The 26,413-nt window shown below is 42.6% G+C and overlaps 1 protein-coding gene and 1 long non-coding RNA gene across 2 annotated transcripts in view; one reads left to right on the top strand and one right to left on the bottom strand.

The window, feature by feature from the left end:
• Positions 1 to 6,952, bottom strand: part of LOC133487800 (uncharacterized) — a 38,079-nt gene extending 31,127 nt beyond the window's left edge. Inside the window, exon 1 of the long non-coding RNA XR_009791452.1 lies at positions 6,757 to 6,952. This is a non-coding gene — a long non-coding RNA (uncharacterized LOC133487800). The remainder of the gene's footprint in view (positions 1 to 6,756) is intronic.
• A 727-nt stretch (positions 6,953 to 7,679) lies between these two features.
• Positions 7,680 to 26,413, top strand: part of spred1 (sprouty related EVH1 domain containing 1) — a 43,719-nt gene continuing 24,985 nt past the window's right edge. Inside the window, exons 1-2 of the mRNA XM_061794609.1 lie at positions 7,680 to 8,688; positions 23,387 to 23,657. Of these exons, the coding sequence (XP_061650593.1) occupies positions 8,657 to 8,688; positions 23,387 to 23,657 (303 nt within the window). The 5' untranslated portion in view covers positions 7,680 to 8,656. The remainder of the gene's footprint in view (positions 8,689 to 23,386; positions 23,658 to 26,413) is intronic.

The raw sequence follows: 26,413 nt of genomic DNA, 5'->3' as shown, positions 1-26,413 counted from the left end.
CCCGTCCCCTGAACCTGAACATAAAAGCCTACACAAACACACAGGTGCGTGTGTGTATATGTGCGCACACTGGAAAGAAGAAGAATGGGGCCTGGGCCACATTCCAGCCTTGCCTCCCTGGGCGAGAGAAGAAGGTATTCAACATTCCTGCGTCTGTATATCAGGCCAGGTGCATTCCAGAGTACACACACACACACACATACACACGGTCTATTCAGCCTTACTTTGTATTGTTTTAAACAGTACAGTGGAACTTCCAAACGCCCCAAAAGCGGTACGGTTTGCAGTTCAACTAAAGTATCATGGGGAAAATGTGGCTCAAGTCAAACAAAAGTTGGCGTTAGAACCATCATCGTTAATGACGTCGCATGAGACTTAAGCTCAGCGAGCATCCTAAGTAACTCTAGGGGCTCTATTTTCGTGAAAGGCGTAAATCCGGCTCGATGTGTGGCGTAACGGGTTAGACCCAGTGTTGGTAATTTTGCCGACCAGCACACCCCAACGCATCTGCTGCGCTGACGTCTGCGCTGCTGCGTGCGTGATCACAGCCGACTTCAAACCTGTCCAATCAAATCGGCTCCTCTCATTCCCCTTAAATGTCCCGCGCTAGTAGCACACTAGACAGTCTTTGACATGGCGGAAAAAGAAACTCATTTGCTCGAGTCCAGGAGGTTGAAGCGCACAAAGTATGTTTATACAGAATGGACATTTTAGTACTTTGGCTTTTTGTATCAGGTACTAGTGATGCCATAAAGGAAATGCGTGATGATAACCATAAAACAGAAAATGGAGTCGAATGTGACACAGGAGACTGGTTACTCAATACAAAATGGACATTAAATGCCCTCCATCCATTTTCTGTAGTGATTGTACTCATGATTGTAGCAAGTGAGCGAGAGGCTATCCCAAAAGGCGGAGTACACCCTGGCCTCGTCGCCATCCAATCGCAGGGCACAAACAACCATTCAGGCTCACATTCACACCTAAGGACAATATTGCGCTTGTCCTCATTAGAGGAGCGGGTGAGTTAGAGCCTATCCAAGTTGACTTAGGCTGAGAGAAGTGGTGTTCACCCTGGTCTGGTCACCAGCCAATCACTGGGCACATATTGACAAACTATGCACACGTTCAGAACTATGGACAATTGCGAGTCTTCAACTAACCTAACATGAATGCTTTTGGAACGTGGGAGCAAGACGGATTACCTAGAGAAACCTCATGCGACGTGGAAATTCTAACTCAGAACCTCTCGACTGTGAGGCAGATGTGCTAACAACTCATCCAACGTGCTACCAAATGTATTCTAAATCTGAACAGATATGCTGAAGATGATCAGTGTCTCTTTAATTTGTGTACGATTGACTAATTTTCTCAATGCGTGGATTGGGTGAGGAGGCCAAACTATTTAAAGCGCGCGGCGTGAATGTACAGCAAGCCTCGCTGTGACGTTTATACGCCGCTTGCGATTTGCTGCGGTGAGTCATGCGTGACACAGCGCACGGGGGTGGTGTTATGCACGCTTCCAATCCAGACATTCTGTTTTTATTCATTTATCCGGCGCTTCAGTTTTCCTGTAGGTTTGCCATGCAGGGAATCACACGTGAACACTCAGGGGGGGGGGATAATGGGAGTGGGAATTCCTGTTGACGCTCGCCTTGATTCAGAGTCATTTGTAGGCTCGGATGGCATTGAGAACAAAAGCGCCATTCAGTATTAATGCGCTGCTTCCCCCTGCACACAAGTTGCCGGTTTCATGCTATTGGACAGGCACAGGACCCCACGCTTGACGAGACCATTTCTCCTTCACCGTCACGCTCCTCTTCCTCTATTCCCGTCACTATCCTCCATTTTTTTCCCCCTGCTTCCGCCTCCGAGCATTTTCTTCAGCCGATTCCCACCTTTCTTCCACCTCCTGCCTCGGCCCACTTGTCTCCCTTTCCCATGTGGCGACTTTTTTTCAGTGAAGTGGTTTCCTGGCCACCCAATGAATGGATGCCGCATTTAAGAGAAAGCAAGGAGACTAACGCCATCCTCCCTACAAGTGCCACCCCTTTAGATCTGGCAAGAGTGGTACGTTCCGTAGTGGAGGACTGCAGAAGTTTGTGAGAGCGCATTGTTTGTCATCGGCCTTTGTAGGGGTCACTTCCTGTGACTCGTATGTCTCGACACCGGACCCCGCCCTTCCCGGAGTGTCTATTGGCCCAAAGGCATAATCCCCCCTCCCTCCCCTGCGTTTGTGTCGGAAAAACTCTGACATCTGAAAACAATCAAATAATCTGGGCACAATGCATCTCTTCATGGAGGGGTGCTGCTGGTGGTTCCCAGATGAGCTGGAGAGGATTAGGTGGAGGAGGCCCATGGGGGGAGAGCAGCTGAGGAGGGGAGACGTATTGTTCAGAAAAGTGTATGTACGCCGTTATTTCCAACAATAGTAGACCCAGTTGGTTCACAAATAAACGCCCACTCGAACAGACACACACTAGGAAAATAAAGATTGTAACTGGAGGGAACAGTTAACTGAGGATTCTATGTTGCTCACCAAAACAGCAGCACCTACCAATATGAACATTCTCTAATTTGAAGTGTGGAGACGTCTTTGCACAGAATTAGAGATGATTTAGCATGATGTCGAAACGATGATAAGTGTTCCTGTAGAGCAAGAGGAGCATCTGAAGAGTGGTTAGAAGCAACTTATTGTTCAGAAAAGTGTATTTATTTCCTTCGACTATTTCTGCTATTTCATTAAAAAGACACTGCGCCCCAATTGGATTACTAAGGAGGAATAAATGCCTCCCTCAAATAGGCTCCAATCAGGAAAAAAAACAAAACAAACAGAAGTAACTGTGATTATCTCAGTTGACTGCTGAGCCCCTTTGAACGATGTTGCTAACCAAAACAGCAGCACCTACTGACATAGTTCCCTGTAGTCATATTAATGGTAACGTCGCAATATCATCTTTAATGACGGCTAACGTTCCGGTGGTGGCTTCACAGTGTTGTGGGCGTCCATGTTTATGTCCCGGGGAACTGTGGTACATATAGCTTTTATTTTGTTTTACGCCTGTTTTACTTGAAGTACAGTACATTGTCAAATTGTTTACAATAATTTCGTAAAATGCTTTATTTGTACACACCCCTTCAAACAAAAGTTTAAACTTCAAACAAAACTAGCCCCAAACCCTCCCCCCACTTTTACAGTTGGTTGAGTAAATAAACTGTAAACAGTTTTGCCTGCAGGGGATTTCCTAGTTGTGTCACGTGTTCCAACGTTTACCCTGACTTCTAAAATGATTTTTTACCACAGTATTTTAACAGAAATTTGAAAACCTCACACAGTCACCTCGTTTTAGGGTCGCACGCAAAATGCCAGCTCGCATACTGAGTCCGGCTTTTCGTTACAATGATGACAGCTTATCAAGTGAGTGTGCACGTTCCAGCCCAGGATGTGGGGGGTGGGGGTGAGGCAAAGCATTTTAACTCATAGAGGCAGCATTTCATACACTATACAGTGGTGCCTTGAGATACGATCTTAATTTGTTCTGTGTTTTTTTTTTTCCCTCCAGTTTTTGTCACATTGCGTCAACATACCCTCTCTGCACGAGCAGTTTTGGGAAGATTGGAAATGTAGTTGGAATCGCAAGCGGCGGCTTTAGAACGAAGTGATATCGCTTATCAGAAGCGAATGATGTTAATATATGCATCCAACAAAATTCAATTCAGCTCTACATACCCTGTCTTATTTTCTATGTCTCCTTAAAAGGTCATGAAAATTAATTCAGACTGAGCAATTTGATGATGCCGCCACATCATGTATTAGTATCAATATTGGTATGGCGATACCAAATCTTGGGATATCTCACTCCTCAATCAAATGCATTCCCTAAATTGGAACACAGCTAATATTGCTCTTTGTCCAAATAGCCAAGGGTATTTACAGTACCAGAAGTGGGAGTAACTCACATACGTTATAAATAAGTCTCAAGTCTTAACCTTCAAGTTTTAAGCAAGTCCCAAGTTGGCAAAAATCAAGCAAGTTAAGTCAAATCCCCATGTCAAGCATGTCAAGTGATTACTTGGGTTAAGCAAGTCATGAGTCAAGTCATAGAATCTTGTTCAGTCCCAACTTTATATTCGTACATTAGCCACTTTGCAATCAGTTTTTCCACTTATTTTTAATAGTCCCAAACCAGTCTCTTATTGTCTATTACTTTATTGTCAAATCATGTGACTCCAAATCCAAATCAAGATGTCCTTTTGTAGAAGCCACACGGTCACGTGCTTCAATTGCAGGGGTACGGCTCATTAACAGATTGCGGTGGTCAGAATGTTCCCCCTTCTTCCGTGTTCCATCACACAAACATCTGCAAATGCTTCAAAATGCCCCCCCCCCCCCCCCCCCCCCAACACACACACACACTCACACAAGCCTCCCATGCTGTTTCCTCTCATCCCCATGAGAATGGTAAACAGTCATCTACGACTTCCCCTCCAACATATTCATTTATCCCCTCTATCCTGTGGGGTTGGACCATGATTACAGGGAAGCCGAGTGAAGCCGCCCAAATAAACACCCCTCAGGCAGCACCAGGGCCCGTCCACTTCACCCTAAACACCAGCTTCCCCCCGGTTGGATCAGGTTTCAATCAAACCCACGCACAGCATACAAACAATAGGAAGTCGTTGACACCAGCTGAAAGCAATGCGGTCTTCCAAATGTGTCATTTGGGCTGGTTAAATTTTTACAAAACTTCCAATCCAAAGTAGAAAAATGATGTATTGGCTATGACAGAAGTAGCAGATGGTACCTTCACTTATGGGCGCCCCAATTTACGACGGTTTCGAGTTAAGATTCACTGTTTAGTAGAATTCTGGTTTTGTGTTGCGAGCCAAAATTTTACTCACGATTGCGCTCCAGATATGCCGCTACTTGAGTGAAGCGGGGGTAAAAAGAAGAGCCACACTAAACCATGCACTTTCTGCTGGTTATTTAACAGAACAAACAGTCAATTACAAAATGAAAACACTCACAAGGAGCATGGAGAAGATGCTAACACTGAATTAACAATGTGGTGAAAGGCCAGCTACTGGCATTACTCATTAGGTCCTAATTCCCATCAAAGTCTGGACAGAGACACGTTATATCCCAGTTTGACATTATGTCACAATGCAATTCAATGCAACGTAATTGACAATTTTAAAAATTTCCCATGTAAGACAGATTCTCCACAGAACTCTCACTATGCCAACTATTTACTGTTTTCATGTTAGGCCAAAGCTATGTCTAATATAAAAATATTGCTTTTTTTACTTGATTTTACTTTGTTATCGAGCGAGTTACTCATTTTTATAGTTGTATTGGAGTAGGGGGAGTTAGAGAATAACTTTACATTATTTACTCTACCTACAGAACTGTAGATGTACATTTAAGTCCAGTTTAACACCGTCAAACCCACCAATGTAGTTTTCAGATGCTCACATATTTTACTTTCTAGATATTTACAGAAGTTAGACCATCCCAAGTATGTGTTTTCCTCAAGGGCTTTTCAACTGTATTGACCTTCCATCTGAACCAACATCCTTGATCGCAATCACAAGACTACACCCACATGCCTACAAAATGAAAACAATGCTGCATGAAAAACAAAGGTGTTTACTGCACACAAATTAGTACATGTAACTTTTCTTAGTGGTTACATTTCATCGAGAGAACCAGTCAAACACGCCTGTAGGGACTTCGCAATTCCTATTCTTCTAGTCTCGATACCTTTACAACTCACCACCCTGTAATTAGGATGCCTAAAAAGTGTAGCCTTGTGAGGAGGGCAGGCACTCACAGACTAATCATAGGTATATGCTGTCGAGTTCCGCTGCTGGCACTTTAAAAACAAAATCAGCACCTTTTGTTGAAGACACACCTCTTGGCAACACCTTGCTAAAAAGTCCACTGATTTATCGGGGTCCCTATAGGAACAACAGATGTACCTTCAAGTTCAAGTGTAACCGCACTAAAATTTGGAATTTGACCAAAGTCCTCCTCACAGCACCTCATTTCATCCAGCATCAAAGGCTCTGCATTTGCATTTTGCCTTTCCCGTCGAGATTTTTAAAAAAGATTTCCTGAACGTTTAGACATGGTTTTAAGGTTCCAGGTCAGTTCATACTGGCAACAAAATAAAAAGCAGAAAACTCCACATCGTATGAGTTCGGAAAGTCCAACATCAATAGTCCTTTTCATAATTTTGTCTCAAACATTAAAACAACAAAAACGAGACTGAGAAAGTGCATTCAATTCTACACTTTCCCGTTAAAAAATGTACAGATATATGCGTCTTTGGCAGTAAACGGTTTGATTCCAGTAAACGGTTTGATTCTAGTTGACGAAGTCTATAAATATCCACGCCAGTGAATGAGTTAAAGATTAAATCAAATGTATTGAACTGACCTCTACTTGGGCAGCGATTATTTCACCTACCACGAGAGAGAGCCCACAGTTTGAGAATCACTGGGCAAGGTCATAGGGTAACACCTTTGTTTAACATCTTTGGCGCAGTCTGTAAGGTAAGGTGTGAACACAGCAATGTATCTTCGTTTCAGACCAAGTTTTGGTTCTTAGGGCGGATTTACACTGCAGTTCTGAGCTGCATCCAACTGATATCACTGTGTGAACAACTGCAACAACCCACATGATGGCCAACTATCAAGAAAACAACTACACGAGTGTCAACATTGGATATGCGTCAATGTAGCACAACTTACTTTGTTAGCTGGCACTGTGTTATCCTTCTTTAGACAGCAAAACTAGTTGAGACTGAATAAACAGTGCACGCCATTTTTGCTTCAAGACAAGAGTAATCAATAATCAATTCCACAAAATTGACAGAATTCTTAACCATAAATTATTTGACTACTCAATCATAATGCCGATCCCTAATAAACATCCCTGTTAACTTGCTGCACGGCTGTAAGACCATGCTGAATTGTGAAATGTTTTATTGATCCAGTGGAATTTATTTTCCACCTTTAGAATCATCAATGGAGAAGTCCACGTCCTTCCCACAATTGTAATGGTACCGCCCCCTTTTTTTTATTTTTTTTGCCATCGTCCATGAACCAGGAAGTAACCGGCTACAATACACAAATTAGACAAGTACCACACTAGTGTACTTTTGTTGGCCTTGCTAAGCATTGAGAAAACAATAAATGGAATACATAAAGTGCATAAAAATACATTACAAAAAAAAAGAAAACATTTGGGGATACATGTTTTTTGTTTTTATGTATTTACAATACAATAATGAAGGAAAAGCCACGTATGATGCTGCATTTAAGGTTTTTCATGCATAGAAATCATGAACGGGATATCTGATGTAATTCCACGTGTTGTGCCTGTGTGTGCTCTCTCGCTGTTTTGCACTATTTTCCATGTTTCTACAGGAGGTGGTGGAAAAAAGTAGCGATAGTAATGAGAGTGGCAAATATCAAATGTAATGAAAAAAAGTTCCTTCCGCTGGGATTCATTTTGTACGTCGCGTGCTATCTCGCAGAAATTTTATCCAAGGGAAACTTACCACTTTGGGAAAAGCGCAACCGGGACTACTTTACGTCAACCCCGGAAGAAAAACAACAACAACAACGCACTTTTCGCGTGTCGTTTGTCACTAAGGTGACGCTTTCTTTGTCTGCATGAATGATAGGCGATCGGAAATAAATCTCAATCGAGCGGCGGCGCGTTTAAATTGAACACTTCCAGCAAGTCGCGGAAGGATCTAATTCTCTCTCTCTCTCTCTCTCTCCCTCTCTCTCTCGAGGGTCGACACATCCGCCCAGTTTTCCGATGCCCACCCCCTCCTCCCTTCTCCTGCCTCCCCTCCCCTTGTTGAAAATAGAGTTCGATTAAAGCAGATGTCCGCCAACTTCAGAGGGAGGAAATTAAAAACTCCTTTTTTTTTTTTTTTTTGCTTTAACTCCCCGTTCTAACGAAAATTCGTGGAGAACCCCATTTTTTTGTGGCTCGAGTCCCCCCCTCCCTCCCTTTCGTCGAGGTTGCCTTTAAGCGGACATTACTCGGACACGTTGGCGGAGCGAGGCTGGCTTTCCAACAAGGCGCCGTTTCAAGTCTCGTCCCGGAGAGCTTTCAAGTTGGCGAATGGATGCTCGACAGACAGCCACGACTAATACGCCGCCGAACGTGACGGGTTTCAACACTTTCTGCGTTTTTTGAGGATATATATACTCACGCGGCGGGTGGGGGGGTATTTTTTGTTTTTTAATCCCCCCACCAAACAGGAGTTTGTTTGGAAAGAAGATGGCTAATTTTGTGTCTTGGTCGGATTTTACTTCCAGGGAGGAGAAGGCGAAACTGTCATTCTTCCTTCTCGCGATTTAACAGCTAAGGCTAGCTCTTGTTCTTTAATTTCCTTTCTTTTTTTCCACCAAGGGGATCATTCTTTCGCTTTTTTTTTAATTTAATTTTTTTATTTATTTTATTATTTTTTTTTAAACCGAGCACCCCCACCCTAAATAAACACCAAACGAAAACACAACACGCCTCGGTTGTACGCATGTGGAGGAAAATGGTGACTTTTGTGCAATTTTGTCCCGCCGTCACAGCGCCGTCGATGCTAGTGCTAGGACTCGGATCCCCGTGAGGAAGAAAATGAGTGAAGATTCAACAAATCCAAACAACGAGTGAGTACAAATTCTCCCCACCAAGATCGTAAACCATCTTTTATTTTTTGGGACCCATAGCATGTTCTTAATATGCATTCGTGACGTCTGGTCGCTTCATAAATACGACACTGGTAAATACATGAATGCATTTTTTTGAATGGCGTGTATCTGTGTCGTCATGAGTATAATCCCCAACAGCTCACGCTCATTTCGTGTAATTCGTTTAAAAGACACGCGTGAAACATGTATTAATATATAAACGACATTGCAAGGACGAAAAACGCCATTTTTTATAGCATTTATACGTGACAAACCTCGTATGTACAAAAACGCGGATATCGCCGTCGTAACAAAATGACATTGAACGCTTTCAAATACATGTTCCATATCCAAAAGGCGGAAGATGTTCTTTTCTTCAATCACGCTCATTTACATATCTCCATTCATAAAAAAAAACCCGCTTTAAATTGACGCCCGAACGCAACAAAAGCGTGAACTTGTCGAAGCACGTCGGATAAAGGGGGTTATTTGTTAGGGTTCATTTGGATGTTAATTTTATTTATTTTTTTAAGGTGGTATGGTTTTACAGGGCTGATCCCTTGTGCGCGCTTGTTGACAGTCAGTGAGAAATATCTGCTTCGGGAGGTGCTGCGGTCACATGATCCTCTCCATTCATAAAGTACCTGCCAGGCCCCATTCACAGTCAACTGTACGCTGTTTCGCATTGCAGCCACGGTCACACAATGATCACATTTCCTTTTCATGTGTGTGTGTGTGTGTGTGTGTGTGTGTGTGTGTGTGTGTGTGCGCGCGCGCGCGCTCATGCAACACGTCCAATACTGTTCTGTCTTTTGAAAATGTATTTGTCACGGAGGAAGTCATGTGCTGCTGCCTTTTTTCTCTTCACCCCCACAGCCATTTACACTATCACGCTTTTAATGTGTCAAACACACCCATGTTCCAAATCTCTCCATTACGGGCCTCGCAGAAGGCGGAGAGTGGCGGAACGATGCATCGAGGCTTTTGTCCTTGAACTACACGTTTACGTAACATACCTGAATTAGTGTGTGTGTGTGTGTGCGCCTCCATCTTGGCTCTTTCTGTGTTGGAATCGAAACACGAACGACTGACGAGATGTGTCAGAAAAGTTTCAGGACCGACGTAATTAAAGATATATTTCAAACACAAACTACGAGTTTTCCCCTTTCAGTGTGGGTCAGATGGTCAACTAGCAAGTTTACAAAGAGATCCTGGGGCGTTTACTTCGTTCAGTGTGCGAGAAGAGATGATCGTTGTGTCGGGATATCTCATGCCTGCTCACAATACCCTGAGCATCCGACAGTTCTTGGCCAAGAATAACATCGCTGTGTTGGAGCAACCTCCTTACTCACTCAACCTAGCGCTGTGTGATTATTTCTATTATATTTTTCCCCCCCAATCTCAACGAGGGTAATCAAGGGGACCCCTATTGAAGACATTGACGATGGCGCTGGCGATGTAGCTACAGAGGATTCTGGAAGAATCCTTCCAGAAGCGCATGAAGGGGTGGCAGAGAAGGTTGCGAGAGTGCCGAGACTCCAGTTTAACTTGTAGTTTACCTAAACCCTTCTTTTAACACGAATCCTGGAACTTTCTGACACACCTCGTAAATATACCGTAAATGTCTTCGGCATTGTGGAGATTAACCTGTCGTAATACGTCATATTGAAGCAGCTCACTAGACCTAATTTCAGCAGCAAAGGTGAACTCTGCGCGTTTTACCTTTTCCTTTTGCTTTTTGGGACACGTTTGCTCTGGCAAAATAGGACTCAGGCAGTGGGTGTCAAAGTACTTTATTCCAGCGATCGTTTCAGCGTCGTGATAGTTGGAGACGATTGCCAGCAGTTTAGTGCCATTACTAGTTTTAATTTGCTCAGTTTCTGCTTCCTGTTAAGGACTCAGTACTGACCAGCTTGTTGTAAACGTAGGCCTTTAAATTGTATCTTCTGACACTGCGGCCTTGCATTTGAGTCGTGCTGTTTGACAAGGAGCCCTGAATGAAACTGTAGCCTGCTACGTTCGCTTCTTGCACCGGCTGCCATATGCTTGTCACTTGTGATCAATAGTGTGTTATGTGTGTTATATTTTCCATTACATTAGAGGTTGATTTCATTTTTCATATAGGGCCTACTTGCGTGACTGTTAATTTGAAAGTTTGTTACATCTCGTTATTTATCACTAAATAGTGTAAACTGTGGTTTACTTTTGTTTATACTACTAGAGTCTACGTTAAAATGTTACTTAAAACACTGCCTGTTCTTTTGATAAAGGTTTTATGACGGCGAGAGTTTGAACTCTGGAGTGAACTGCTCCAAATACAATTGATCTAAATGGGAAATTTTGTGTTGAAAACTCAACCAAATGGCATTTCAACCAGTGCCACAGAATCAGTTGTGGTCACCGTTGCTCTTAGTCACGCTTAGATTGTTTTGCAATACAAAATTTTTTGAGGAAGCAAGCTGAATACACGTGAGCATCGACATACGTGAATTAAAGCCTTTTCTTGTTTCCCCCTTTTGCTTGTCTTCAGTAGTGGAAGCAGCCACAGGCTCGTACGTTGGGAAACACTGCGACAGGGCCTACGTGATGTACTGTGGTTTGTTCCTCTCTGCGTGATGGCGGCAGCTAAGATGGCGAAGTGATCCAAACATTGTTGCTAGGATTCCACCACCTGTCTTCCTGCGTGTATGATTCATAGAAACGCAGAGAGAGCAGAATTCTGAATGTTGCAGCAGCCGTCTCTCCCCTTTCTAAAAAAAATAAATAAATAAATTTTAATATATATATATTTTTTTTTTACACAAGGTGTGTTGTTACACAAATGCTGGTTTAATTTCATTTGTCTACTAAAGTGTGTGAATCTGTTAATTGGCGTTGACATCTAGTTACTGGTAAAGGCTTTCGTCCACTCTGCCCACTTTTGCAACCATAATTTTGCTTTTTTACTGCATATAGTACATCTTCCATGTAGCTAGTTATCATACAGTTGTTGGCCTTATTCTATGGGGGAGAAGAAGTACAGCAACCACGAATGCACCTTTTCCATGGTATGGTACTGTACTATATAGCTGCAACTGTCAACTGGAAAAGTGGCATTTACATACAAGGATAATGACAGCCGTCTCTCCTACTTAATATTCTGACAAAAAAAAAAATTTGAACTGTCTAGCAAAGCAGATCAACTCGACTTGATCTTGGATTCTTGTCATGTCACGTTTTTACTGACCACTTGTTGCCATGCAGAGTTATAATACCCACGCATAATTGCCCCCATATGCCAATGATGAAATTGCCATATGCCAATCATGCTCACTGGGCTGTTTGGATGACTGCCCCTGGACAGGACCTCAGTCAACTGAGGAAATTACTCCCCAATACAGCACTATTTATATGCATTCATTTTGCAATCCCCACTCTGTTTAAAATAAAAATACAAATGAGAAGGAAAGAAAAGCTTTGCTCCTAATGCTGCGTCGCCACTGACCGTATTTAACAAATCAAACATGCTAACAATAGGCTACGGATTTGTAAATGGCAAGCCAGACATAGGACGTTATTCCTCAATAAATACCCTAATCAGTACACCAATTATACTAGAACATTGTTTATTTTGTGTAAGAAAGAAACAACTGTGACTTTTGCGGACTGGGAAATCTGGAATTTTATGACACCATGTGGATGCAGCTTGACTGATGTTGATATCCATTTATTTTATTTTTTTACCCCTCAAGTGTCTCTCTCATAGAAGTACTCAGCTGATCATTTGAAGTATTCCTTTTTCATACATTTAGGAAAAAAATCTGTACTTTTAATTGGTCTTTTTGAAGTTTTTCCATGTCATGCAACCTGTTTGCCATGTGTTGTAAAAGGTAATTAGAAATCAAGCTGGTGGATTGTTGCCATTGGTGGCCAATAAAGTGTTCCTCCATTCTTTATGAGCGAGGTCATTTGGCCTTGTAGTACTTGTAGTGAAAGGATCATGTATAGGGTACGGCTCCCATTGTCTCTCAAGACTCCTGCTGGGCCGCGCCATTGTCTTGTTGCCGGTCAGGTGATCTCTGGCGGTCCCTCTCACTGTGTCCTCTTCCTATCTGCGTGATTGATTTGACAGCTCAGCGTTTTCATCTGCCATGGGGGTGTTGTGATCTTATCACCTGTGGCTGTTTTGCACTCCCATTCCTGCGGCGGCGCTTTCTAAACGCATTCCTCCCAAACAGCCCTCATCAAGTCATGTAACGACAAAGGGAGACAACTACTTCAGCTGATGTGACTCGTGCTTAACGGGCCTGTGTAATTACTGATATCCTGTAGCCCTTACGTCAAGCTAAATAATTTCCTGGATTGTTTTAAACATAGATTTGCTTTGTAGGTTAATTGAAGACTCTTAAATTGCCCGTAGGTGTGAGTGCGAATGGTTTGTTTGTTTCTTTCTATGTGCAGGGTGTACCCCGCCTCTCTCCGGAAGATAGCTGGGATAGGCTCCAGCATGCCTGCGACCCTAGTGAGGGAAAAGCGGTACAGAAGATGGATGGATGGATGGATTTTTGGGGTTTCTTGGCAGCGGCTCGATGTGAGCTTGAACACATATGTTTTACTATCTAATCCGATCTAAACGTGTCTGACTTTTTTGCCAAGTTTGCTGAGCTGGGAGAGGACAAATGCTTGGTTTTGCTTCTGCAGCTTTTAGGGAAGTGCTTCATGTGGCTACGAAATAACTCTGCTTTACACGATCAGGATTTTTTTGGGGCCGATCACTGGTTAGCAAGTTTAAAGAAAGAAAAAAAAGATAACCGATCACCGATCCGATCACAAGATGGAGCAATGTGTCTATTTAAATGACTTGTTCATTTACTGTATATACTTGTGTACTGTATACTGAGTATACATGTATTCTAATCAGTCAGGTCAAACCAACATTACAACATGACAGAAATAATGGGTACTAACTTACTGTAATTAAATTACTTTATTGTAATTAAATTACTTCACACACACCGAAACTTTAGAGCATGATTTGACAGAACGGCGGTACAACTGTTAGTGCTAGCTCTAGCTTGCTAGACTACATTACATTTTGTTGCCTGCTTGCGACCCGTATTGTATTAAAAGTATGTGAACATATCTCAAGCAATCCTTGAATTAGATTCCTCTCCTGAGCACATGTGACCACCAGCACATGTTTTCCCCCATTTTAGAAGAAGAAGAAGAATCACCTTTATTGTCATGAACATGCATGCATGCACGTTCTCTGCATTTTACCCATCACAGTGAACACATGCACATAACATGTTAGTGGAACACACTGGAGCAGGGGGCAGCTGAAGCATCCGGGGAGTGTTTCGGGGTATCAGTGTCTTGCTCAAGGACACCACAGCCGGGAGTCCGGGGGATGTTGGGGGATGCTCTTGAACCTAGGTCCCCCACAGTGGCAGGCGATGATCTTAACCATTGGGCCACAGCTACCATTTAGTTCTTATAATACACGCGACACGATCAATTGTTTTTGTCGTGGCCGTGGTAATGTGTATCCGGTCGCGTTTGAGTTGACAAGATAAAACCCAGTGATCGTAAAAGACGGGATGCAGTGGTATCGGAATACAATATTTTATTGCAGTATTCTCACATAGTGCAATAGTGAAAGACCAAATATGTCTGATCCGGGCATTACCGGTTGTCTGTCCCCCACCGCCGACATGTTTTTTAAAAATAACTTTATTGGCTCTCCGATAGGCGGCACGGTGGCCGACTGGTTAGCGCGTCAGCCTCACAGTTCTGAGGACCCGGGTTCAATCCCGGGCCCTGCCTGTGTGGAGTTTGCATGTTCTCCCCGTGCCTGCGTGGGTTTTCTCCGGGTACTCCGGTTTCCTCCCACATCCCAAAAACATGCATGAATTGGAGACTCTAAATTGCCCGTAGGCATGAGTGCGAATGGTTGTTTGTTCCTATGTTCCCTGCGATTGGCTGGCAACCAGTTCAGGGTGTACCCCGCCTCCTGCCCGATGACAGCTGGGATAGGCTTCAGCACGCCCCCGAGCCTAGTGAGGAGAAGCGGCTCAGAAAATGGATGGATGAATGGCTCTCCGATATTTACAGTACTACGTCAAAAGATACGTGACAATATGTTGGTGCGATGGCGATGATCCAGGAGGAAAGAGTCAATAAAAGACAGAATTTCCAAAGTTTGGGATCATTTCTCACTTAACAAGGAAGCTAAAGTGCAATGTGTACGACATCAGTAGGTCTCCTATCACCAACACAAGATAATATATGGACGTTAGCTAATTAGGGCAACAACTAGTGATTAATTCAATAATCAGTTAATCTGTCCATTAGTTTTTTTTTTTATTAATGGATGAATCGGACTACAAAAAACATTTGAATTTCCATTTCTTTATTCAAAAACTGGACATTTCAAATTGACAGTGTAGTAAATGCACAAACATAAATGGTTTATTGAGTTTCTGGTTTGTTCTGTAACATATCAGAAAATAATGTTGATGATGTTTGCAAATGTCTTATTTTGATTTAAACACAATCAGTTTACTTTCATGGAGGACAAAAGAAATATGAAAATATTTACTGTTGAGGTTGAAATTCTTAGGGTTTGGACAATTTCAAGTTAAGCAAAGTCTCTAAACGATTAATTGATTGTCAAAATAGTTGTCGATTAATTTGATAAGACCAGCTGTCAATTAATTGTTGCACCTTTAAATTTAACATAGCCTACCATCGCTAGTTAGTGTATTGTAATGTCTCCGCAGGAATTCGAGGATAACTACAGCTGCCGGTGCACTTTCACTGGCTTTATTCAGTAAACGGTAAGAAAACAAACAGGTAATAAGCACATTTAAACATGAGCTGCTGATGGCCACAAATCACAAGTCAAGCCAAGTCACTGAAGACGCAGACACAGCCAGTCAACTCTACACAATCATTATAACAGACTTCAGTGGTCCTCGAGCTTTTGTTGCAAGAGCACATTGAGCTAGACTTGTATGAGAGTTTTGAAGATTAGACGTTTGTGGTGAGAGGCTCAGCCTATCGAACGCTGTAACTTCTGGACTTAACTGCGATTAAATTCCATGGACCTAAAGTTTTCATAATAACGCATACGAAGATGGACTTGTGTGAGAAATTTCAAGTCAATCTGATTCAAGGGTGTGACCTGCTAATCTATTTAGATTTGGGTCTTAAGAACAGCACCACTATAATGGAAATTACGTGACATACGGACTTCTCACTTGACGTCACGCATGACGAAAGAGGTGATACCAAAGATTTTATGGGGCTCTACATTTTTTTTTTTCTGCCCCCAAAAGTCCAAATTGTACAACTTCAGGGCCTTTGATTTTAGAGTTACCACTGTATTGACTTTGTAATGCCTCCACATTCATCTGAATTTGCACTATGCTCGAACCACCAGAATATTCCCTCATGATGTTACCTGACCATACAGTCTCAAGGCTATAAGACAGTTGGTCTGCACCAGAGGACTTTTTCCCCCGTTGAAGAATCAGCAAATATCGCTTTCAAGGCCACTCTTATGTAGTGCTATTGTCTTCCACTGGTGTCAGAACCTTTGGTTTGCCTTTTGGTTACCAAACAGCATAGCAGACAAGATATACTTCTGTCATATCACAAGACATTGGTTTAATTTTTTACATTTTAATTTAATTTAATTTAATTACATTTTATTTTATTTTTATTTTTTTGGGACATACATTTAAACTTCAGCCACACAGCTCATGTACTACAGAATGATATGCTCTCAGGGGCAGAGGTTTCCTAAAGTTATTTTGCAGACACAGTATTTATGATCCAGTGTCTGCTTGCTCTAGAAGCTGCCGTGTGATTGTTTGGGTGATTAATGGCAACGGTGATCTGAGTAACCAGACTGCTCGGACTGCCTGTGACGGAGAGCATGTTCCATTCGCATGGTTGGAGTCGCGCCTGGATTCTGTGCATTTTAAAACCAGAGCCACTTCCCCTTTACATTTTTCATTTCCTCTTCGAGTATTTTAAGCGCTTTAAATGTCAGCAGTGATGAGGGCACATTTCAGGGCTGTACCTTTTTAAACAAATGCCTCTATGCTGTTCAGGTTTCGGCACCTCAGCAGAACACCAGAACGTGGTCTTTTTGTCTCGGTCATGGAAGGCCTCAGATGTTCACAGACCATATCTGAGGACCTGTGAGATGTTTTGAGCGCCTCAATCGTGGATATTGTTTGGAGTTGTGCTGCATGTGGGGACCATGAAGGCTGCGCCTTGTTGCGAGCTCTTTGCTTGCAGCTGGCCCGAAATGGTTCTTTCCTGTGAGGCCGCAGACATAAAAGGGCACAGATGTAAATCCTAAACCTTTTTTCTTTGAGGGAGTTCCAAAAACCCTTTGAAAACAGGAATAGGTTTTTGTGTATGTATTTCGCTGGTGTGTGTGTGTGTGTTTCTCGAGAGATAGGCCTAGATCTTCACTCATTGAATTTCATTTAATCATTCAATGCACGAGTCATTTTGTAGAGGAAGATAATACGGAAAGTCTGTCATTTTTTTGGGTGTAGTCAACATGCTATAGTCATAACTTGAATCCAACTTGGCAGAGAAACATTGTGTTGAACATTTACTACATTTTTGTCTGGTACGTCCTGATGTTTAATGCCTCATCCCTGAATCTTCCCAGCCTCCTTCCTTAACCCTGCTATAGTTATACAGTAACTACAATTAGAATCACAATCCTTTCGAGACAGCTGTAACATCAAAGGAGACCATAGACACTGTGCCACAGTCAAAACTTGTGCTTCCTCTTCTGCTGTTGATTGTCTTTTTTTACGGTAATGTCAGGCGCAAGGTTTTAATTTACCGGAATGCATGTGGTTTGAATTAAGATCTACTCGGTCTGTGGGTTATTTTTTTTCATGTCAGGGGTGGCGGTGGTTTGGATGTCTGATATTTTTCCGAATAGCGCCTAATGCTGATCCAACAATAGATGGTCAGCTTTTCACACATGCACGCTTTCGTCTGTTTTAATAGGATTGCCATTTGTTTCCCACCTTTTAGTCTCTGTTTAGTCAGGTGTTAACACAGAAAATGAAATTTGGTGATTTCAGACATTTCCATTCCGGTGAGAAAGCAATTCCAACCAATATGAAAAGAAAGCAAACCAGGGCCAAGTGTTTAAACACATGAAGTGATTCAGAAAAATACTGTATATAGTGGATGCCGATCTAAGCGAGCACTTGTACCATTCCAGTACGTTGTGTGATGTTTGCGCCTGGCCAATGTGGTTTACTTTCACATAATGACAACTACCTAATTTGTCACGACATTTCTTGCCATTTGGTCCAACGAGCTGAGGTAAAATTGAGTTTTATTGTTTAGCGCGGTGTTATTTTTCCCTGAGTCAGTTGGTAGCTTTGGCTGAATGTTCTTGCGAGGGAGATGACTCACCAGCAGCCTCGAGGTGTTGCAAGGAGATACGGCACCATTTCTTTTTCACTTCTCCTTCTACAGGCAAAGTATTGGCTTTCAGCGCAGCTAATAAAGTAGGCATGCAAACGCAGCCTGTTTCGTGGGCGTTGTCCAATTATGGATTCGGCTTTTATTAATGGATAACATAAAGCACCCCGATGAGCGTTGCCCTTGTCATAATTTGCTCTGCATCCATGTTGGGTCATGTCATTCGTTTAGTGCTGCCCTTCAAGTTGGCTAGTTATTTAGAGCGCTTGAACCGTGGCTAATTAGCTAGCCGGCAATTCCACTGCTGGAATTGACGGTCGTGGCCAATATTGTATGTAATCTTCAATAGTAAACTATATGCTTAGGTTTCTTTCTGTTTTTGTCTGTGTTAAAATCTGAATTGTTTTTATTTTACACCAAGCTTAGCTTTTTCACATCTTTCACTCCCCCTTAACTTTTCCAAAATCCTAACAGAGGATAAGCTACAGAATCGGATTCAGATAAGTAGCTTGTTTATTTTGCCAATGATATTTTAATGAATTCCTTTCCTCACAAACGCTTAAAAAAATTATACAAGCATACACGTGCATGTATCCTTGTACACTTGCATGTCTAGTGGAGCTGGATAACCTTTGTTTTTGTTACAGAGGAGTGATGGGAAGATGGAAAAAATTAGTTTAGAGGGGGGACTTTTCTCCCTTTTCTGATGTTAATGAAAGGAGGAATGGTTTTCCAAATTTTAACTTGCAGAGTGCGTCTCCCCTGCAGCATGCTCCACTGCCTGGACATTGTGGGAGTACAAAACTCCAGGCCCGGGATCCAATAACGTGAAATTTCAGCAGAGAAGCAGCCATTGTGTGGCGGGAAGCAGGCGGGGAGGGGTTTTGGTAGAAGGGGGAGACAGAACGGAGGGCAACTTGGCCGGCTCCCAGGGCTCAGGCCACATCCTTTCTCTCTCCTCTCATTCGTCACTCCTCCTCTTCGTTCTCCTCTTCTTGTCTTTCTTTCAGTGCCCCCCCCCCCCCCCTCCCCCCTTGCAATCCACCCTCCTCCCACCATCCGGGTAGGAAGCCAAAGGCTGAGAGACAAGCAAAAGCATGATGGTATACTGGAGCCTAGTGAGCCATGGGCCAGAGCGAATAGACAAACGGCCACTTTGTCCACTTCGGAAATGCTTGTCCCAGGATCCCCCTTCTCCGGCACACACTAGAGCAGTCGGCCTCGAGGCCCAGGCCTGCCTGGTCTGCACGTGCTATACCGTCACGCCCTCTCTTCACCACAACGTCCTACTTTGTCTTCCTCCTTCAACTCAAAATCTTATTGTTATTGATTTTTTTTAATCCGTCAAACTCTCATGCTCACGTTTTATAAGAGCTGATATTGTATTTCTGATTGAAGTGTTAGAGGATGTTTATTTACCTGCGGATGTAGGGGGGAGGTGTGTTAGGGCTGAAGCCTTCATTTGTACAATTGCTTTTTGGGATAATGTAAACAACGCCTTATCTTAAAAATGACACTTAGCCTTAAATTCACCATTCAGTTGTCTTAGAAAGGGTATGACCACAACATTTCTTTATGTGGCAGGATTATAATACTGAGTCCATATCACCCACCGTCTTTGTGGTCGCATTTAGAGAATGAGAGGTCTTAAATTTGATCAAAATGGACCAACACATCTCTGAAAAATCACTGATTACAGTACATGTCAAGTGAAAGTTATGTTTTAAGCAAAACAAACCTGACCGTTTTGGAGAAATGTAGCAAAACGGCAACATAATTTCGGAGCCACCACATCAGTTAGTCGACTGGATTGGTTGTTAAAGATAAAGGACTGTCTCCGCGTAATTTAAGATCATAGTGCCCAGGGAACTTGTTTAAAACGTATTAATACTGTAATACGTGCTTCAATAAGTACTTCTGTTTTGTACCCAGTAGAGTTCAAATGGGCTAAGATGTTGACTCCTAAGAGCCATGTGTGAACAAAAGTGTCTATGAACTGAGGTATACAGTTACTACCCATGTTTTTCCTGGAGGGGAAATGGGAGGTGACTATTTGAGGAGAAGCATTTATAAGTGGATGACGCACCCGGTGGCTAATTAGGGCAATGCGTCTATTAGAGGAAATTCGCTAGTCAAATATCGCCAATTCCCTTAATGCAAACGCCCCGTTTTTATAGAGGCGATGAAAGCCTGCGCACATCATTTTTGTGAATAGAAAAGGCTCTATTCACATTCAGTCAGGAGCTGTTGACTGTCACCTTGGTCTCCACCCTGTTCCTATCCGCCACCTCCTCCTCCCCCACAGTCCTCCATTACATTCTCACCCCCTTCCCCTCCTTCCCTGTTTTTCTCTTCTGCTTTTGGTCGGAAATGAAGTCAGTCATCCAGCAGAATAACTTGGAATAATTTGGAACGGGGGGCTCTTTTCTCTCTGGCCCCAATCATCAACAGCCCCCCACCCCCCTGCCCAATTCAGTGCGATTCACAGGCCCAGGCCAGCTGATGTGCTTTCGCACTTGATTGTGTGTCCAGTGGACTGTGTGTGGAGGACAGCCTTTGTCTGAACAATCCTGGTCTAAAAGTCCCTGTGTCTATTCAGAATGAGAATCATCTTTATTTCGCCAAGTATGTCAAAAACACACAAGGAATTTGTCTCCGATATTGCACTCTGGACCACTTTCTTTCTCAAAATAAAAAAACCTCCCAAGAATTAATAGTTTAGACCATGTATTACCTTGGTTTCGCTATTCTTTAAATCTGTTGTTCCTCTTTGGGGTCTTGTACAAGAATGGGTGCAAAATATAAAGTACATTAACTTCCTGTTGGGGTCTAGACCCCCTATCAACCCCTCTGTGTGAGTGTCCTTATGCTGGCATGTGTGAGATGGTACTTCTGAAGGGTCAGGTCCTGGTCATTGTGCCCTGGTCATGGCTGAGCGACACCACCGCCTGCCTTCTGTTCACCCCAGGGACCCCTGCCTGACTGACAGCCCCTCCTGCACCCATCACCCCCACATCCTTTATTGAAGTGGGGGTTGGTCTTTAACAGCCACTGTATTTCCATCTCTTCCTGCTTGTAAATTGGTCCAAAATGCATTTTTATTGTGGTGAGGCCAGGGGTCGTAGTGTAAAGTGGAGCATGGCCTCTCTGGCACTGTAAAAAGGTGTGACCAGAAAGGGTGGTGCTGGGAGCTTGTAAGGGAAGTCGTTGTTCTTTTACCCCTGCCACAGGCCAATGCTGTCTAACTTTTGGTCAGCATTAGGGAGCTAACACATTGAAATGTGAATACATACAGGGATCATATTTGGAAAGCAAACATGATAATCCTAAATAAAACTAATAAACTACTCAATTTCATCTCCAAGTTATTTGGCTGAATCTATCTAACTGTAATGCAGATATGTTCAAGATTTTTAGCTCTTTGATAACATTCTTTTACTGATTGGAAATGTAGGACCAAATGACACAGAACTCCACTGTTTGATAACTAGTACAGCACATCATATTCAGTGAGCTTGATTTCGGTATAAGCCTCTACCTGGGCAAGCTTACACTCTTGTTTGAGATCTGGAGTTTGGTGCCATAGTAAAGTATTTTGTTGGAGTCTTCGGATTTATTCAATATTAACATAACTTGCATGTAAATAAGGCCTTTTTTCCTTCTTCAGCAAGTCAACAGCAAATTTTGTGATTGCTATTTGGCCGTCTTGTTGTTTATCAAAAAGACATCGTTTTGATTTGTGGAACTTTGTGACGCAACAGATGAATTGCTAACCGATAATCCCAGCACTGATCTTTGCCAAGGGTGTGGACGGCGGGAGAGCAAAGGTTACCCATGTTGAGTTGACAAGGTCCAGAGGGGCAGAGTTAAAATGGGAGCGTACTGAGGTGCTTTATCTGTTGTCAGTCTGTGACTTTCTTGAGCCTCGAATAGACACTTTTACATATGGTAGTTATCAGAAAAGCAGTCTTTACTGATACAGAACCGCCGCGACATCAGAAACCCAGCCATGTGTCACATGTAGACATCCAGCAGTCACATTCTTTACTCGTTTCTGTCAGCTACTCAAAACTTTAATATGTTACCAGGAGTCCGTGCAAAACGCTGCCCTCAGCACACTCTGACCTTTGTCATTTCCGGTGGCCTAATGCAGTTTATCTAATCAGCGAAAACATCTGACTGCAGGTTAAGATGCAACAAGGCTGCAGCGCTGGTGAGCCAGCAGAAAACGGAGCGAAAGGCCGTTGGGGACGTGCAAATAGGATTTATGATTTAGTTTTTTTTTTACTGTCGACTGATACACTGTTACATGCACATTCATACAGTATATACAACGGTGAAATGGATGACCTAAACATGAAGGAAATTCAACTTAAATGCTTTTTTATTGTAGCTAAGAAAATACTATTTTTGGTTGGGAATTATACATCAGTTGGAAATTAACAGTGGCACTTGGACAAATGGTCATTCGCTTTTTAGCTGGTTTAAACATGCTCTGAATTACTATTTGTGTTGTAGTGTTGTACATCAGTGCATCAGGAATAGTAGCTGTAGACTTTGTATCACAGATCACAAACAAAATAAATAATCCAGTTGTGAATCTTTGTCCTTGTTCCCTTTTATGAATCTATTTTTAGCCTGCTTTTTGTGACTAAACAATTTTGTGGCAATCAAAAAGTAGAATTATTAGCAAAAACAAGCATGCGTTCAGTCCGCAGAAGACTGCACTGCCCGCATGGCTTTTGTACTTGCAGGCTTTTTGCTATGTGCTTTAATACCACCTAAAGGATTGGGGGGACTTGTTGAGTGAAAATCGGTTGAGACTTCGTCAATTATTTGATTAGGCTGGTGGTCTCTCTTCTCGTTAATGTTGATTTTAGTTTTGGTTGTGTATATATCTAATAATGGTATTAATGCAACATATGTTGAAATGTGCAAATTTCAAAGTTCAGCGTCTGCTTAATAATGATTCTATGCGAACCAATATTTTGTTGTTTCTCAGCTTGTAACCATACAGTACGTATCAAGGAGGCAACATGCCTTTTAATGCTTAGGCTACTTACTTTCAACAGTACATGGTGTCTAAATCATAAAATAGAGAGAGCGTTTTCATCCAACAACGACAATGTACTTAATATATTTTTAATATCTGATTGCTTAGTTTTGTGTTTAATTACATGCACCAGTCTTTAGCGTACTTATGCATGCTTCTTCCCTCTTTCCGTAGTGACAGTTATGCGCGTGTGAGAGCAGTGGTCATGACGCGGGATGACTCCAGCGGCGGATGGCTTCCCCTGGGCGGTGGCGGCCTCAGCTGCATTACCGTCCACAAGGTCAGCCAGGCGGAGGACAATGGCAGCACCCACAGCGGCAGCACCCGTGGAAGCACCGGCAACCTCAGCCCTTGTAGCCCCAGTCCGACGCCCAGCCTCAGCCCCAGTCCCAGTCCCACCGCAGTGGAGTTCTACATAAAGGGGGAGCGGCTGAAAGACAAACTGGTGAGGTAGACTTAATTTACTAGTAGCTGGGCAGACCGTCCTTTGCAGACTCCACAGGGTGCTGGCAATGTTTCTTTGAGATTTGGCTTCATGTTGATGCAATGCCATCACACAGCTGCTGTGGATTTGTGGATTCATGGAGTCTCATGTTTAAGAGCATCCCAGAGGGAAGGAGGACATTTGGGTTGTGGACAGCTATAACTATGATTTAATTGTTTTCCTTAAACTTCCAGAACAAATGGCAGTGTCTGGTTTGCCTTTGGCCTTGTGGTTAGTTGTTGGTACTAAGGATACCGCTGCAGCAGCTGCTCCTGGTATCCCTTTATGAAATACTCAGACGAACGAATGTAACCCTCACTTTACTTGAGTCACATTTTTTTTTTTACCCGCAATGATGCTTGTTTTAGTCCTAATCATTGACTTTCTGCCTGGTTTGGCTGAATAAATACTTGCTTCAATGATGCACTGTATATTTGATAAACCATTTCTGTTTATTCAGTGGAAGTTCCATAACACGCCCCCCCCCCCCCCCCCCCCCCCGGAAGTCTTAGAATTTGGAGTTCAACCAAAACCTCCTGAAAAATGACCAACAAATCACGGTTTTACTACACTCTTGTGTTGTGAAAGGCTGAGTAGTTTTACTTTATTTTAGTTTTATTAGTGTGATGGTTAACTTATTCTTAATTCTTGTGACAATTTGAATGTTAACATGTTGCTTACCCAAAAAAAGGTGTCAAGTTAAAGGTTTTATGATCAATTAATTCCCTTTACATTATTTCAAATTGAAAAACTGAGTCAACCAGCATCACAAAAGAATTGTGTTCGTCTTTGAAAGTTCTACTGGATGTGTATTATTTGACATGCACATTCTCCTCATTTAGCCATTCACTCTCTTGCACGCTCACTCAAATATAAAAATCCGAAAGGGTATGTCTCTTTGGAATGACATCTTCACCATCCCCCATGCTTCTGTCACTTTCAATGGCACTCGCCCAGGAAGCGTTGTTCAACTTGCCTCTGTGGTGCAGGTATCTGAAAATAGGAGCAAACTGCGTGATGCTGTGATGCATGATTACATCATCTGGGAGAAGGGCAGATTACTCAGGAGCAGAGAATGATGGATGTAGGATGTGGGAAACCTACTTAGCTCAAAGGATGAAATATATCTTGGAAACATATGTTCTCACCCTTGTAAATAGTACCAATCAAATGTCTGAAAATTTTCATCCGAATTTGCTCACTTGTGGTGTGCTCACTTATATACCGTGACAACAAATTTAGTTCGAAAAACTCGTGACAGTCGCTCATCAGTGTACTTTGGAGTGTAAGGAGTGTGAGATAGTGCTGCGATGTTCCGAGGCAGACGAATAACATGTAACTCAACAACATCGCAACTCTTTATGAAGACACAGATATGCTGCTTATTCTTACTGCAGTTCATTGATGTCAGAGCCATTACTCCTAATATTTTCTGAGTAAAATAATCTTATTTTTGGTCGTGAGTCACCTTCTCCCGCTCCACTATGTGATGTCATCCATTTTAGCCTCAGAAGGTTTTGTCAACTGACGCTCTATCCCTCTTCAGCTTATTATACACGGAGATCCTGCTCATTTGCCGCATCGGAACTAGAGGTGTAATCCTTCACTGATCTCACGGTTCGATTCGATTACAATTGTCACGTCAGTGATTCGATTCGATATCATGATGAGTCAAATCAGTTCTCTTATCGTACTTGGTTCTGTATTATTACTATATTTTTCTTTTCATAGGTGAATAAAAACAGTCAGGTAAAAGCTTCCTTTTTCTATTTAAAATAGAACGGTATAACAGTAAATGGAACAGAAAAGAGTCATCCAGCAGACAAATTTGAGCAGGACATTAAATCATAACAGAAATAAAAAGAGTAGTCCAAGCCTACTTGTAGTACTGTGAACATCCATCCATCCATCCTTCCATTTTCTGAGCCGCTTCTCCTCACTAGGGTCGCGGGCGTGCTGGAGCCTATCCGAGCTATCATCGGGCAGAAGACGGGGTACACCCTGAACTGGTTGCCAGCCAATCGCAGGGTACACAAAAAACAAACAACCATTCACACATTCGCACCTACGGGCAATTTAGAGTTTTCAATTAACGTGCATGTTTTTGGGATGTGGGAGGAAACCGGAGTGCCCGGAGAAAACCCACGCAGGCACGGGGAGAACATGCAAACTCCACACAGGCGGGGCCTGAACCCCGGTCCTCAGAACTGTGAGGCAGACGCTCTAACCAATCGTTCACCGTGCCACCTGTCCTACATTATGACCAAAATAAAAAAGACTGGCAATATTTTTTTTATTGTCAATGTTAAAAAAGACGTAATGCAGTGCTGCAGTACAGTAAATACAAGTTCTAAAATAAAATAAGAGTATTGGGCACTTCCTGAAAATTCAAAACATCGTTTATTAGATTTAAAAAAAAAACAAAAAAACTGACGTACACACTCATGGTTTAGGAGTGGATCTTTCTACAGAGACCACATCTCTGGCTGTGACATTATTACATTGTTATTGTTGTTGTTGTTATTATTTTTATTATTTTGTATTGTGGCTACAGAGTCCACAAATGTTGAAACCCGTCGTTGTCAACTACGGAATATGTTCATAAAGCCTTCACCATAAAGGCTCCCACAGAATGGGGTATTTCTTCCCTGTGCACTTTCCTTGTTCGGTGAAGTTAGCAACTCGAGGTTGAAATGGCTACTGTGATTCCTTAAGTT

The sequence above is a fragment of the Phyllopteryx taeniolatus genome, chromosome 13 (genome assembly GCF_024500385.1).
Source record: "Phyllopteryx taeniolatus isolate TA_2022b chromosome 13, UOR_Ptae_1.2, whole genome shotgun sequence".
In the NCBI taxonomy this organism is placed as follows: Eukaryota; Metazoa; Chordata; class Actinopteri; order Syngnathiformes; family Syngnathidae; genus Phyllopteryx; species Phyllopteryx taeniolatus.
Note: the sequence above shows the minus strand (reverse complement) of the source record. Positions and strands in the feature narration are given on the sequence as shown.